At 51.1% G+C, this 15,813-nt stretch overlaps 1 protein-coding gene across 7 annotated transcripts in view; it reads right to left on the bottom strand.

Annotated features, from left to right (window-relative positions):
- Positions 1-1,857: 1,857 nt before the first annotated feature.
- The window catches only part of MTMR3 (myotubularin related protein 3), a 72,250-nt gene continuing 58,294 nt past the window's right edge, over positions 1,858-15,813 (bottom strand). For 2 of the 7 annotated variants that reach the window (XM_056504743.1, XM_056504742.1), the window contains 8 exons: positions 15,218-15,403; positions 13,684-13,854; positions 11,336-11,481; positions 9,318-10,713; positions 7,587-7,697; positions 7,256-7,344; positions 6,050-6,076; positions 1,858-3,943 (listed from right to left, as the gene is read on the bottom strand). In XM_056504743.1, the coding sequence (XP_056360718.1) occupies positions 3,772-3,943; positions 6,050-6,076; positions 7,256-7,344; positions 7,587-7,697; positions 9,318-10,713; positions 11,336-11,481; positions 13,684-13,854; positions 15,218-15,403 (2,298 nt within the window). In that variant the 3' untranslated portion in view covers positions 1,858-3,771. The other 5 variants (XM_056504744.1, XM_056504745.1, XM_056504747.1 and 2 more) reach the window with 5 other exon arrangements.

Genomic DNA, 15,813 nt, shown 5'->3' with positions numbered 1-15,813 from the left:
AGAGCTGGGACAGAGGAAAGGGGGAAGGAGGCTCCTTAGGAAGAACTGATCACGGGGAAATGAGCTTTGACACCTTTGGGAAATGAAAGTTCGACAGGAAAGTCTCACAGATGTGTATGTTTAACAGAAAGGTCTTTGAATGTCCAATCTGAAGAAGGAATAGAAATGAAAGCAAATTTTGACATAGAAGAAAAGAATTGCTGAGCCAGTCTTAGTGGATAACTGGAAAGCAAAGGGTGAGTTGGAAGGGGTTTTTATAGCTCAGAGCAAAGGATAAGTCCACCTCAAACAAAAGATGTTTTTACCAAGCAAAAAGATTTTCACAGGCAAACAAGAAAGCCAATGTTGCAAGTAGCAAAAGGTCTCAGAATTTTCCACTGCAAGAAAAAACAACATCTAGCTTAAACTGCAACATACTCACTTTTTGTGATTGGAGAATAGTAACATGAATATGGTAATGTCAGTAGTTATGACAGGCTATAGGTAATAGTAAATGTATTGATTGGTTGTCATGTATCAGAATGTTCAGCAAAGTTTTTAATGCATTGTAACCAGAACTAGACGAGCCTACAGCTGAGGCTGACAGGTTTGGGCTGGGCTCCTGTCACCCGTGAATTGCTGTATCCTCTGGATACAATAAACAGCATTTTAAAGAGCCAGTCTGGAGCCCTGCATCCCTCGTTTCTCTTACAGACACCTTCAGCCGTGTTCTCCTCTGGCAGAGCTGCTGCCCCTGGCTGGAGCCCTTTTGCACCTTGGGAAGCTCAGAACTTCTCTGATCCCTCTGCCGGGGCAGGGACCCTCAGCCGGCGTTTCCCGGATCAAAACCTGCCATCAGCGCCGTGCCCGGGGCTCACAACGGCGGCAGGACAAGGAGTCCTGAGCGAGCACCCAGGAGAAACTCAGGTACGAGAGGAGCTCTAGGAAATGCCATTGTGAGTGCAACTCAAACGCTTCTTGCACCACCAAACATGAATCCTGCTTCTTCTCCACTCCAGATCCCACCAGTGGCTCTACCACAACCTGGTTTAATTTGATTTAATGAACACCATCATATCACAGAGGGATTGTGCTCAGGGTCTTGTGATGACACATCTGGCCCTACATCCCTCACAGCTGCTCAGATCCCCAAGAATTCAGGGCAAATCCTCAAATATGTAAGAGAAGAAATGAATGACAGTGGGGGCCTGAGGGGGCAGGACTGTGCAGATGGAATGAGAAGGCAGTGCTTGGAAAATGGGAATAATCCCTGTGCAGGGCAAAGATCAGTTGAGTTTTCCACCTTGTGGGAAAAAAAGATTTTAAAGCTGAGTGAGTTTGATTTATTCCCAAAGAGCTACAGCTCCACCATCCAGCATCAGGAGAAGGCAGGTGCAAGTGGGAATGGAGCTTCCATTGCCAAACCCCAGTGGAGCAGGGGGAATTCCCTGGACATCTGGGCTGCTCCTACATTTGGGTAACATCATCAGACTGAAATGTGACGGTTGGTCAAGGGGAAAAAGACAAACATGGTATGGAGGGAGCTGAGACTGGCACCTTTCTCCATCCTGGGAAAACCATGCTGATTGTGCCAACAGAACCTGGCAGGGTGTGTGTGTGTTGTGTGCTTCCCCCTTCCTGGGACTCCTTCACCAGGAAAACCAAGCCTAAGATTCAATTTTTCCTCTTAAGCTTAGGAGTGACAGTTTGGTGTTTCTTGGAAAGACACAGAGTGGAACAGAGAGCCAAGGGCAGCAGCTGCAGCCTCCTTTTCCAAGGCCTTGGTGTTCCTACTGAGCCTCCAATACGTCCCCTCTGAGGGACAGGGAAGAAAAAAAAATTAGGAAGTGTGTTAGCAAATGCTCCCATGCAAAAGTCTAAACTTTATTCACTTTTATTTATATATTTAACAATTCTAAAGTATTTACTTCTCGCTTTTGACAAAAATGAAAAATATAGGAGCACTTTACTCTCTGGCGGAGAGAAGGGTTATTTCTGTACACAGCTACGGAGAGACAGCTTCCTCCTTTACATACAAAGAAAAATAATATTAATAAAAAAAGTGCTTCATCGATCCAAAAAAGCCTAAAGAGCTGCAAGCTTTATTCACACTGTACATCCCAGCCCCAGCCCGGAGCGGACCCTCTTGGCACGTGCGGGGGCTCGGGCTGACTCTGCACCAAAACCACACGAGGTTGGGGTGTCCCCCAGCCCGCTCCAATGGAACAGCCACACCTGTGCCTCCCTTCCAGCCCCCACTACCGGGTCAGGAACAGACCCTAAACACCCTTGGCTGGAAACCCCCGTCCTCCACTTTGCTTTTCCCTCAGTGTCCTTTCTCTAGACCTGTGCCAGAGAGATCCCAAGACGCTCCGTCCGCTCCCTGACCCGTTTCCCACACGGACGCAGCCTCCTCCTTCCTGGACATTCAGCACCAGCACACAGATCCTGGCAGGGCGGGAAGGGCACAGTCCAACCACCTCAGCACCTCCCCTCACACCCACTGAGCTCTGCCAGATGGTTCCTCCCTGCGAGCCTCCCTTTGGATGATGTGATTGTGACATTCCAGGGAAAGAAAATGCTCCTTTCCCAAGGTTTCTTGGATTTTGAGCTGTTGTATCTAGAACTCTCAAATACTCCAGGATTCTTGGGAATCCCATAGAGAATTTGGGATTTTGCCTAGGGAATGCACTGTGAGCAGGATCTATTCTTCCTCCTTGCCGGATTGCACTAAGCAGGATCTATGGGAAGGGAATGGGATGAGCACCTACCAGTTGGTTACAAACAGGTATTTGGGAGTTTTACCCTTCAGTGAGGTGAGTCTGATTGGGACAGAAGGAGGAAGGGGAATCCATAATGCATTTTGGATTGTTTTAAGCTCCTCAGGCAGCTTTTTCCTATCTGGAGTACACTGAACACAGCCTGGGAAAGGAGGAGCATCCCAGGAGGGCACCCAGCACCAGCACAATCCGCCGGGCTGGCGGGTCCCGGCCACCTTCCATCAGTTTGGATCGTCCAGTAAAGTGCGAGTGACCAGCCAGGACCTGACCATGGCAATGCTCTGCTCCCAGAGGGAATCTCACATGGATTGGGCAAGGACAAGGCAGAGCTCTGCTCCTGTCCTAGCTGGATTGAACCAGGAGTTGCACGGTCAGACCCCTGGCAAGGCCCGGGGTGATGCCTGGCTCGGCTCTCACTGACAGCACGTGCATTCCTGAGCCAGCATTCCAGCTGCTCCTGCTCTGGGGGCTCAGACCTCACGGACTGTGCGTGCAGGCACAGAGCCACCAGCACAGGAACCTGACTGAGACCCCCTCGGGCAACCCACTGTGAGAACAGAGAGGGAAAAGGTCTCTGGGGAAGGAGATCCCCACCTCTTCTAGCAGCAACAGGTTCCCAAACAGCAGTTTCAGGTTTGGAATAACAGGAGTGATTGAAAGCACTGGAGGCTGCAGCTATTCAGGCTCTGCACTCTGGCCCGGCTCCCTCTGCTCCCTGCTCCCCAAACTCCTCGGCCTGCAGCAGTTCCACAGTGGGACAGATAAATACCCACAGGGACCCCGGCCCTGCAGCAGCTCCCTCCCGCAAACAAACAGAGATTATTGTATGTACACGCAGCACGCGCGGGGACACGGACACACCGACAGGACAGGCAGGGAAGGGGAGGAGCTGCACAAGGAGAATCCCACAATCCAGCGGCACAGCTCGGGTCTGTCCCGCCCCCACGCGCAGCCCGGCCCCCGGAGCCGCGTGTCCCGGGGAGGGGCGGCTCGGCTGCTCCCCCTCGGGAGCTCAGTTGGACGTGGCAGTGATGGGCTTGTCCAGTTCGAGGTCCAGGCTGGAGCTGCCGGGGTGGAGGCTGCTGTAGCAGGATTTGCAGACTCTGCTGGGCTCGAAGAGCTGCTGGCTGGGAACGGGCACCTTCTGGTTACAGCAACTGGAGCAGAACACGTTGCCACAATTCCTTGCATCAGGAAAACAGAGGAGAAATGGAAAAGAAAAGATCAGAAGGAGTTTGACAAAGTTACCTGAACTGAGATATTCCCAGTGCTGGGATTGGGGAGGTTCCTCCCTACAGGTCAGGGCATGGGCAGGGACTGCTCACGTCTGTGCTCTGCCCTCCTATGGATGGAGTAGAGATCCAGGGAGGGGGCACAGGAAGGAGCACGGAGCCAGGGCCAGTGTGGAATTGCAGGTCATTAAATGCCTCTATTCAGCACTGCCCTGAGCCAGGCTGGACAGATGTGCTCCCTTGTCACACAGAGAGCTCTCTGCCATTCACCATGGGATGGTTTAAGTGGGAAGGGACCTCAAAGCTCATCCAGTGCCAGCCCTGCCATGACCAGGGACACCTTCCACTGTCCCAGGCTGCTCCAAGCCCCGTTCAGCCTGGCCTCCAGCACTGTGCCAACGCCACGCTGGGGCACAGGGCTGAGGGGCTGAAGCAGAGCCACCACACACCCTGCTGAGCCAGGCCCTGGGGAATATGGGGAATGTTGGGAATGGGGCTCTGGCCCTGCTCACACAGCTCATCCAGCCCTGGAGCAGGACTCTGCTCCCAGGCTCTGCTCAGAGCTGGAAAGGTTTAAACATGGAAATATCAAAGCCCTCAGTCACTGCCACCCTCCCACTGCCCCCACACCACTGCAGCAGTGCCACACTCCTGGATCCAGGAATGTGAGCCAAGGAGGAACATGCAAAGCCCGGGGTGGGCAGGCAGGTGCTCCATGCACAGTGGGCAGGCGCAGCACTCCCGGCACGGGCGGAGCTGCACCGGCACATGCACCTCGTTACAGTCAGAGTCATTCACCACCTGCTGCAGCCCCCAGAACCTGTGAGCCCTGCCCTCCTCAATTCCTACAAGGAGCTGGGAGCACTCCAGCACTTTTGCCCTTGCCATTAACTCTTTGCATCAGGATTCGGTGCTGTTGCTCTGCACTGGAGATTTGCTGCTGCCAAGAGACTGCTGGGGAATTCTGCTGACACCCAGCAGCTCTGATTAATCCTTCCTTGCCAAGAATGGAGATTTCCAGCTGCTGGTCACTGATGGGGAGAGAGGCAGCAGAGAAATCCCATTTCCCACTTCAGTGGGCTCATTTCCTCAGTTCCACATGCCCCTCACCCTCCCAGCACATGAAGGCTGACAGGGACCAGCCTCTCTGCAGAGGCTCTGGAGACTGGAGGGCCCTGCTGGAAATCCCTGTCAGAAGCATCTGCAGGAGTGGGAACAGCCCTGGGAGGTGCCACACAGCTCCACAGCCCCATCTCTTTCTCCAGGAATGATTATCCCAGAGCAGCTCGCTGATGGGTGAGACGAAAACCAACCAGAGGGATTAGAACAAGGATTTCTTTGTTGGAGCTCACCATTCCTAACATATGCTGGGGTTTTTGTTGTTTTATCCTAGACAATGATGCTCTGACACTACTTTGGAAAGCTCTGGACAGCTCATGCTTCTATCTCGGTGGTCCCTGCTTCGCTTCACAGGTTAAGAGACGTAAAAAACAGGCCGGAAAAGGGATGTTGCTTGTTTGAGGAAATGGGGCTGAAAGTCACACTCCTCCTCATCCCAAATCTCAGATATTCATCCAGTTTTGGTTATCCTGACCCTCCACCAGTTCTGTGGCACCTGTTCCAGCCATGGGATTTTCAGTCCTTCTAAAACAAGTGGCAGGTTTTTGTCAGCACACTGCACAGCAACACTGGAATTGTTTGGTAACACGTGGCCCTGTCCCAAAAATATGTGGGGAAAAAAGGGAAATTATGAAAAATAAAAGCATAGAACCTGCAGGACAGCCTCCTGTCAGTGAGCAGTACACACATGGACTGACAGTGAGTGTTAGTCTGAGCCACATCCCAGTCAAGCACCCAAAAGCCTAAAAGCCTTTCTGTGAGAATAGAGGGCTGTTCACATGGATCCAATCCCCAGCAGCTCGTGCTGGCCACCCCCAGCTTAGTTCTGGTGATTTCCAGGCAAGTGAGAAACAAAGAGGGAGAAGAGCTGAGTTAGTTGGGAGAAGTCACCCAGGAAAGGCAGACAGACAACGGGCAGAGGCTGCTGGAAATGCTCACCAGAGCTGATCAACTCGGTCAGTGTCCCTGCAGGAGGAGAGAGAGCTCAGGGCAACAGGCACAGGGAGCAAACATTGGCAACCAAGGAAGCTGGAAGGTTTTACCCTGCTCAAGGCCTCACACTGTGGGCTTCAACTCATTTCCACTCCTGGGGAGGGGTGTAAATGTTTACTACAGAGATACTCATGGTGTTGGGCTCACCAACAGCTGGGTCATGTGGAAGCTGAAGGAGCAAAGATCCTACAGGGAGATCTGAGCCAGACCTGAAACCCTGAGTCCATTTTAACTCCTTGTGGGGCTGTGGGTGACCTGTGTATATCCAGGCTCTGGGAGCTGTCCCAGAGCTCAGGTTTAGGGAACTGAGCCCTGGGGATACAAATGTGCACAAACACAGTGGGCATGGTAAAAAAAAATTAATTTGATTATTTTCCTTCTTCCCTGGGTTTGGTTAACTTTACAAGACTAAATGGAGCAAAATATAAACCAGACAGAAACCCAAAATGATGTTCATAACTCTTTGCAACTTCAAAAAGCAGAAGAGCTTCAAAATGTGGCAACTGAGATTTATTTAAATGATGGTTCCTGTAATAGTTTTTGCATGTTCAGAAACCAGGAATAGGAATTTATTTGAAACAGAACTGGAAACTGGAGATTCTCTGGCTTTAACTCCAGCATACTGAGCCATGTGGTCCTGCTCTTCATCCAGCCCCTGCTGCTGCCTGAGCTGCTGCAGCCTCTGTGGCAACAGGTCTGGCAAAGAATAATCCAAAAAACCTTGCTCTCACAGAGGTGTTCAGTTCAGATTCTGTAGAAGCAAGTTAATGAGAAGGGGAGAAAGGTTAGAGAAGGAAAGGAGCAGGTTTCCATCCAGCAGTGGGAAGAAGATGCTATTCCTGTATTTCATTGAACTCATATATTGATAGTGCTGAATTTAGTACTGAATGCTAAGATGACAAAGCCCTGTTTTGTAGAAATCTAAACTGCCTCCAAATGCAGTTTGAGGAAAGAAAGGTGGGATCTGTTTTGGCTGGAGTGGAGCAGACACCGAATGTGGCTTTTAAATACTCCCTGCACGGACTGAAGTGAGCAGCAGGAGCTGCTGTGCTCCTGGGCAGCACATCCCTGCTGCAGGCTGCAGCCCTGAGGCAGGAGCTGTGTGTGTGTGTGTGCAGGGATGGAGCAGTGCCCAGCCCCAGCCCCAGTTACCTGCAGTGGTGCTTCCTGCTGGCCAGCCAGAAGGCGCTGTCGCAGCCGTAGCAGTGCGCGGCCAGGTGATCCGGGAGCCACCGCGTCACCTGCGGGCAGGGACAGCCACGCCATCAGGGACAGGCACTGCAGCACCCCCAGCTCAGCCCTCCCCAGCTCCCACAGCTTGTGCAGCAGAGGGCTCATAGGCACAGGTACTGGTATGTCAGCTGTGAGACCAGCAGAATACAAGGAAAAGAGCTCCCAAGAAGCGGCACGTGACCAAAGGCTAGAGGATAATTTGAATTAGGATTATCCCAGAGTGAGCAATTTACAGGGATTTAGTCTGTACCTCTGTATCCTGTTTATCCACCTGTTCCCAGCTGGCTTCAGAGAAAATCTCTGTGCTGCAGCGAGACAAGCAGTTCTGATCCAGATTGCTTTCCGAGTCAGGAATAGACGTCTGTTGGCAAACAAACACAGCTGAACGAACCCCCCAGATCCTGTTCCACACAAACAACACCCAGAAACCACAATAGGGCAGGCCTGGACCCTCTAGAAACGGGATGATGTGAGGCAGAGTGGATTTAGAATCCAGTTTCTGCTGCAGATTTCTGGGAAGGCTTTGGGTGATTAACCAAAACCTGCTCCCTGTGGCTCCAACTCCAGGGTCCTGATTCCTTTCCAAGAGTGTTTCACTTCCAAAACTATAATTAGTAATACAGATATCCTTTTGTTGGCAAAGATTCTGGAAAATACAAGCCAAATTGCATATGGGAAACTAAGAATTTGAGCCATGTATATTCTATGTATAGGTTTTGGGAATAATGCTTTCTTAATATAGTCTACCCAGGTAGAGGTGGATTTTAACTCGCTTAAAACTCAGCCAGCCCTTAAAATATATCAAAATAGCAAGAAATCTTGAGTTCAAGTATTTTTATGCCTGAGGAATGGGCAATCCTGGAGTTCCAGAGGAAAACCTGCAACTCCCAAGCTGAGGCACAAACAGAAGGTAGAGATCAGGTCCTTACAAATGGGGAATTTTCTGGAGGCACTGCCAGCCCTACACTGCAGCTTCTGAAGGCCCTTAAAAAAGGGGAGCAGAATCCATTAAGCCAAAGCACCCAATTTCTCCAAGGAATTCAAGCTTTTAGCAGTGACACTGAGCCAAATAAGCACCTTGTGCTGCATCTCCAATGGAAAGAGCCAAGAAGGCTCCAAGGATTTTTCACAACAGACGTACCTGGGACTATCCAGCACCTCTGCCACCTCTAAACAGTGAATTCAACAAACAGAACCTGGGAACCCCCTACAAATATTTTTTTTTTTCAGTTTTGCAGGCATATATGATGCAGAAAAAGGATATTTCTGATGGGTGTTGCAACAGCCTCAGGAATTGCAGGCAAGTACTCAAATCCACAGGAAAGCACAATTCTCTACAACTTTAAACACTTCCAGATAAAAGCACAAGTGGTTTTAAAGCTCCCTTAAAATTCTTAATTTGTTGAGAGAAAAATCCCTTGTTGAAATACAGCTGCCACAAAAACTCAGGTAATTGATTTCAGTTAATTTAGATTTCTAGAAATTTATTCCAGTCATTGAACCTGGAGCATCTGAAAGGGATGGTGTGACCCTGATGAGTTTGAACTCACAGAGCTGCCAGTGCAGCTGGAACCTGCAGAGAACCAAGGGATCACCCTATGCTGCTGTGCCAAAATGGCACAGGAAAAAGTCTTTGCCCTACATGAACATAGCAGTAAGCTTGGGGTTTGGTTGGTTTTATTGAGGTTTGCTAAACCAAGGGTTTGGTTGGTTTTCCTGAGGTTTGGCAAACCAGGGGTTTGGTTTAAGGGGAGGCCAGGGAAGGTGTTCAGGTATGGCCAGGGGTGTGTGAGCTGCTGTGCAACACTCATCTGGAAATAACCCTTTCTGTTCAATCTGAAGTGCAGTGACAGTATCAGTTACCAGGATCTGCCACTACCAAGCACTCAGGCAGTGCTTGCCCCCTGCAAACACTGAGCTCTCAGACGTGCAGAGGTCAGTCAGAGCCGCAGCAGCCGCGGGCGCGCTGACGCTCACTCACCACGTCGTCGCCGTAGTCGCCGTTGAGCCGCAGGGAGCTGTTGAGGAGCTGGCTCTCCAGGCGGCTCTTCAGCTCCTGCACCTGCTTCTTGAGGGTCTCCACCTCCTGCTGATGGCCCGTCTCGATCTGCCGCAGGCGCTGCTGGATGACGTCGCTGTAGACGGGCATCCCGTCGTCGTCCAGGTGGCTGCGGGCCGGCTGGTCCGGGCTGCTGGCCGGCTGCTTGCCGAGCTGGCTCAGCATCCATTTCTGGTGCAAGTTCCTCAGGTGGAGCTGGGCAGAGCTGCAGCTGGCCGTGGACACCTGCCTGCTCAGCGAGGCCTTGATGCGCCCGTCCTCGCCGTTGACGCAGTGTCCGTTGGTGGCGGGGAACTTTGGGGCCGCCAGTCCCGCGGGTTTCTCCACCAGTTTGTTCTCCAGCTCCAGCTCCCCGTTATACACCAGCTCATCTTTGCGGTCTGCTAGAGGCAAGGCACAAGGGGAAGGCATCGGGAGGTGTGTGGTGCTGCTACCAGAAGTCCTATGCACTCTTGATCCCAGTTTTTGGAGCTCTATCATGCACTCCCCCTCCGGCCTGCTCTGCAGCGTTCGGGACAGCTCGTCAGCGCTGTTGTCGAAGGGGTGAGCTCTGTGGCACGCAGCCCTGCCCGTCAGCTCGGGCTTTGCTTCGCCCTCCGTTAAAGTCTCTGTGGAGCTTTCGATGTTGGATGTCCTTTCCTCCATCAGGGCTGTCAAAGGGAAGGCAAGGCTGGCCTGGGCCGTGCCGTACGGGCTCTCTGCTTCTCCTTCACCCTTCCCAACACCTTCCTCCTCCGCGTTGTCTGGAGCATCTCTGTTTGCAGAGCCCTCGGGAGGAGCAGCCTGCAGCCCTCTGCCCTGAGGTGCCTTCTGGAGAGCGCTGCTGGGCTGGCTGTGCTCGTCCTGCTGCGCTCTGAGCTCGGCAGCACCGCGTGAGGCCGGGTGGGGGCTGGCTGTGGGACTGTTCGTTACGGTACCTGTATCCACCTCGGCCTTTTCCCCACACAGATTGTCAGCTCTCTTCTCCTTATCCAGGCCAACCTCATCCCCTTTCCCTGCTGCCTCCAGGCCACCCCTCAAGTGCTCCTCCAGCCCAACATCATCTTTAGTGGCCTCCTGCAGGATGTTCTCCATTTGTCCCTCTGCCACCCCGGCTGCCACAGAGAGCTCTGCCCCCAGGGGGGCCCTGCCCTGCCTGCCCAGCCCGTCCCCCTCGAAGGGGTCGTCCCCAGGGGGGCCCAGGCTGCTGAGCTCCAGCGAGCGGCGGTGCTCCTGCCACTTCTCGTTGAGGCTGGGGTCGCTGCTCCGGCGGTTGGCTGTAGGCACGCTGCTGTCACAGGCTGTCGTCAGATTGTCAAAGGACCTTGTCTTTGGTAGCCTGCAAAGGGACAAACAATCCCACTCCCATGTCAGAGGGTGTTTTTACAACACTGAGTTACTGTGGTTTAAAACCAGCCCCCCAATTAGGACAGTAACAATCTGCCAGCTAATGGACTTGTGGGAAGTATTATCCAGGAGCACATTCCAACCATCTGTACTGCAGAGCTGCTTCAGTACTTCCTTTGTTTGCCATCAGGAAAATATGTTCAACCAGACTTCAAACATTCCCACATTAATCCCTTTACCAGCAAGCCCCAGTGCTTACAGCCTGGTCACACCTCCTAATTAACATGTGCTCAGAGTCACTGTACAACAAGCAAGAAATGGTTATGCAACACTGGAAAAGAACTCAAATTCAAGATAATCAATGAAAGCTTATATCCCACAAGGATAAAAGGAATTTTCTGTGGCTGTGTGACACCCAGAGTTTAACTCTATTTGCCCAGCTTCTCTCTGCCATGCTGTCATCCCCAAAATGTGACAGCTTCCAAACCCACCCCAGTCCTGCCAATACACCCAGGAGAAATCCTGCTCTCCCACCCAAACATTGTCCTTCACATCCCCCAATATTCCCTGTTGATCTTACTTCACAGGACGGGATTTCTGGGCTCTAGGCTCACCTGCCCAGAGGCTGCTCTTCGGGGCTGGAGCCTGGCACAGGGTAGGGGGCACAGGTGTCGTCGGCAGGCGTGGAGGGGGAGGAGCAGGGCAGGTAAACGGCGCTCCAGAGCATCAGGTTCCGCACATGGCACACGGGGTACAGCACCTGCAGGGACAGCACAGCAAGTCAGCTGCTGCCTCCCAGCAGGGGCAGCTCAGCTCTCAGGGGTCACTCCACTGGGCAGCTCTCAGCCCACGCCAAGGGCTGGTGACAGGTTTTCACCAGCCACACTTGGGGCTAGAATGACCTTTTCTGTCAGAGGCAGAACAATGCTGGCCTTCAGCTCCTCCTGAATGAACCCTGCAATGAGCTCTCTGTGAACCTACACCTTCACAGCTGATGGAATTCAGTGGCTCGTTTAAGTGCTGAGGTTCCCTGCTGTGTTCTGTTACATGGGGCCAGAGGGAGCTGAACTCATTCCATGCACCCCAAACCACCACAGTCCAGCCTGGCTCCCCAGGAGCCACTCATGGGTACATATTCAGTGCATGCAGAAGTTCTTTGAAGAGGCAGCTTGCTCTTTAAAGAGATTCCTTGATTGTGGAATATGCTTTCTGCTTCACTTTAAAAACACCTGGGCTCATTTTAGCAATTCCATTCTTTTCCAAGCAACTTCCCCATGGAAAAGCAGGCAGTGGCAGAGGAACAGCTGGCTCCACAGACAGGCACTGCCCAGGCTGCCCAGGGAACAGGCACAGCCCCAAGGCTACCAGAGCTCCAGGAGCATTTGTACAACACTCTCAGGGACAGGGTGGGACTTTGGGATGCCCCATGAAGGGCCAGGGACTGAACTGGCTGATCCTGGTGGGTCCCTTCCTAAATGAGGATATTCTGTGATTCTCTGAATGCTCTGCTTCCCTGGCACTGAGCAGGTGAAGGGACTCTGGGGTTGGCTGCTGCTCTTAAACAACTCTGACTCTATAAGAGATGCAGCTGGCATCCTAGGCACATTTTAAAGCCTGAAGTAAAACCACAAGAAAATGAACCCAAAACAGGAAATTACCCAAAATGTCACGTGCAGAAAAAGCATCCTTGTATTTCCTGAGAACAGGGGCCAAGGGGGATAGAGCACAGAAGGGCAGCCCAAGTACAGACCTGTCCATACAAGTCACTGAAAGAACCCTCCCTATGCTCCTCCTGGCATTTTCATGGAAATCCAGAGGCATCCACAGCTTTAAGATCCCCCCAGGCTGTGTCTGCTCTGCCTCATGAACTCTCCCCAGGAGTGTCAGGTGGGAAGGCTCCAAGGGCTCATTGCAGTGACAACCCAGAGTCAGGGCACACTCAGCTAAGGAGGGCTCAGGGGAGTAGAAAATGCATCATTTTATAACCACTGTAGACACAAAACTCCTTCCTGCTTTGCCAGGGTTTAGCTTTGCTCTAAGAAAAACTGAAAGCCACATCCGTCATATACAAACCCACTGCACAGTCCTCACAGCTCAGTTTATGACATCTGATACTTTGATAAATAAAAGGGTTTAAATATTTATGAAAGTCCTTGCAGTCCTAACCATGATGTCATTTGGTGTTTTCTCTCTTGCCCATGCTCTGCACCCCTGAATTCCTCACGTGACCTCGTACCAAACACACAACTGAGCCTCTTCCCAGAACCTCCAGTGAGCTCCTACCATGGAGGAGCCAAACTGAAAACCTGAAGGTATCAAGAGAAACAAAGATACACTAAATAATCTTTTAGGCACTAAAGGCACCTTTTCTGTTTAGATTTAAAATGAATTTAGACACAGTGTCTAGGTTTGCAGGCAATTTTGTGTCACTCCTCTGACATAGCTCAGTTCTCCTGAGAGGTCTATTTATCAAACACTGAAATGTTTTCTGTTAGAAAAAATAAAATATTTAGTCACAGAAAGCACATTTTCAGCACAGAGAAATTTCTGAGGTGGCATTTGACATTCCCCAAATATCAGCAAAATTAACCCAAGACTTCAAACATCAGCCTGAGCTGGGTGTTCCAAGGTGAACGTCAGGGAGAGCTGAGCTGGTCTGGAATCACCTCTCTGTCCATGGTGACAGCTCAGAGAACCCCACCAGAGTTTGGGCTGGAAGGGACCTTACAGCTCATGCAGTGCCACCCCTGCCATGGGCAGAGACACCTTCCACTGGCCTGGGTTGCTCCCAGCCCCATCCAACCTGGGACACTCCAGGGATGGAGCAGCCACACCTCAGCTGTGGCTGAAGCCCAGGTCACCGTGTCCCACTGCTGGGTGATTCTCAGGGCACTGCCATTTGTGGGATGCTGTTTGGGGGAGCCCCCAGGGCTCTCCCCCAGGAGGGGATTGGGGTACATACAGATTCTGACTGGGAGGAGTAGAGCAGGTTTTTGAAGGCTTTGTTTGCTGCCCGCAGCAAAGACCAGACGGAGCAGGTCCGTTCCTGAGTGTGCTTCTCTCCTCTCTCCTTCGCATTGTTGCACAGGAATGTTCCAAAGAGGCAGGAGTAGGTGTGCTGCACCAACTTCACCTGCACAGAGCACACACACAGCTCAGCTGGCACAAGGGATGGGCCTCACCTCCCTCCCTGGACCAACCCCCTCCCCAGGGCCCCACACCAACCCACAGCATTTCTCACATACTTCCTTACAAACCAATTGCAAAGGAATGCAAGGGGAGCGGAATCTTCTAAAATCATAACTGAACAAATTCGGGAAAAATTGGAACATGGAAAGACAAAATATTTACTCCTCATCAAGTCATGTTGTTACAAACTCATTGCCCTGCAGGCCAGGCAAAGCAGAATCAGGATTCCTCTGCTACAAAACATTCGTGCAGCACAGAAATGCTGATCATTAATCACTCCATGCTGGGCCCAGCCTAACGAATACCAGCTTAACTTCAGGCATATCAATGACTTCCTTGGGATTATTCAGATGTTTAAATGAAGACAAGTGGTTCAATACTGTAATAAATTAGGGGTTCACTCTACAAAGGCCAGCACACCACGGGTATGCTCTCTCCCAGCCTGTGGAGATTAGCAGTGTGCTGTGAAGCCAGTTACTACCTGTTCTATCTCATTTCACAACTGAGCTACTCAGGGACTGTACATGGGCTCAGTTACATGGCTGAGTTGGCAAGTGGTAATTCCAGTCAGCCACAATCAAAGGAATGTGCCTTAAATCTCCCAGTGGATCAGACACTTCATAAAAACTTCTACTCTTCAGACTACTGGTCCTGCAGTCCATGACTGCCACTTCCCCAGAGATCTGAGAACTGACTTGGAGCATCCTGGGTGAATTCCTAATAGGAATGCTGTCTGCTTCCAAAGAAGGTAAGCACAGCTCCTATATCCTACACATTTGCAGTGAAGAAACTGAAAAAAATATTAATTGAGCAGGTTGTTTTTAGAGGAGTAGTATTCAAGTCAAAACAGGATCCAAGCAGGAGGGAGTCTGCATTGGCAGTAAGCAGATTTTTTTTTCAGGCTGTGTGGATGTTTTACACCTCTTAAGTGAGACTATTCAATTAATGTAATTTATTTCTTTAAAAACTAAGAGAAGTCCTTAAGGCTCCTGCCTTTAAGAGTGAACAGACCCTGTGGGTTACACAAGTGCTTTTGTCCCCTGTATCTGGGCAGCTTTCCTGTTTCCTTTATGAGGTGAGAGCATACATAGAACATATATATATAAATGTATATAAAATAATGGAATGGTTTGGGTGGGAAGGAACCTTAAAGTCCATCCAGTTCCACCCCCTGCCTTGGGCAGGGTCACCTTCCACTACCCCAGGCTGCTCCAACCTGGCCTTGGACACAGAATGTCACAGAAAGGTGGGAGAACCATGCCCCAGGCTCTGCAGCAGTGTTTGAAGCCAGCAGGGTCCCAACTCACAAGGAATGCTTCGTTAAACTCGAAGGAGCAGGGGAACTGCCTCTGGAGCTGATGGACACAGTCCAGCCACTGCAGGAACACCGGGCAGCGCTCATTGAGGTCGTCCGAGTTCTCCCCGTGGCCACAGCGGTCTGCAAACTTGTGGCCAAAATCCAGCCACTCTGTCTCCACTAGCACCTGGAAACCCTGCAGGGAGGAGAGGAGAGATGAAAATTCCTATTCTTCCTTGGTTCAGTTTTCCGAGATGGTCTGAGACTTGTGGGAATTGCTGTGTCCTCTCTCCTATTTCCCCTCAGCACTGGGCTCATTACTTCTCTTTACTGCTTTCCCTAATGCCTCTGTGCTCTGAAATGGAATTAGGACAGATAAGGATTCCCAAACTACATGAACAGGAAAGGGAATAAGGCAGGTTAAGTCCTCAGTGAATGGCAGGGAGGATCCTGATATTAGCTCTCTCATTCAGGCAGTGAAAAGTAGTAACTTCACCTTGCCAAAGCTTCTGGATCATGATATCCTGTATTTGGACAATTTATATAAAAGCTTCTCTTGAAAATGATGGTCAGATCCACTTGTCAGAAAGAAAACCATCCATCCAC

This window comes from Oenanthe melanoleuca, chromosome 15, assembly GCF_029582105.1.
Source record: "Oenanthe melanoleuca isolate GR-GAL-2019-014 chromosome 15, OMel1.0, whole genome shotgun sequence".
Lineage (NCBI taxonomy): Eukaryota > Metazoa > Chordata > Aves > Passeriformes > Muscicapidae > Oenanthe > Oenanthe melanoleuca.
This window is presented reverse-complemented; position numbering and strand designations above follow the sequence as displayed.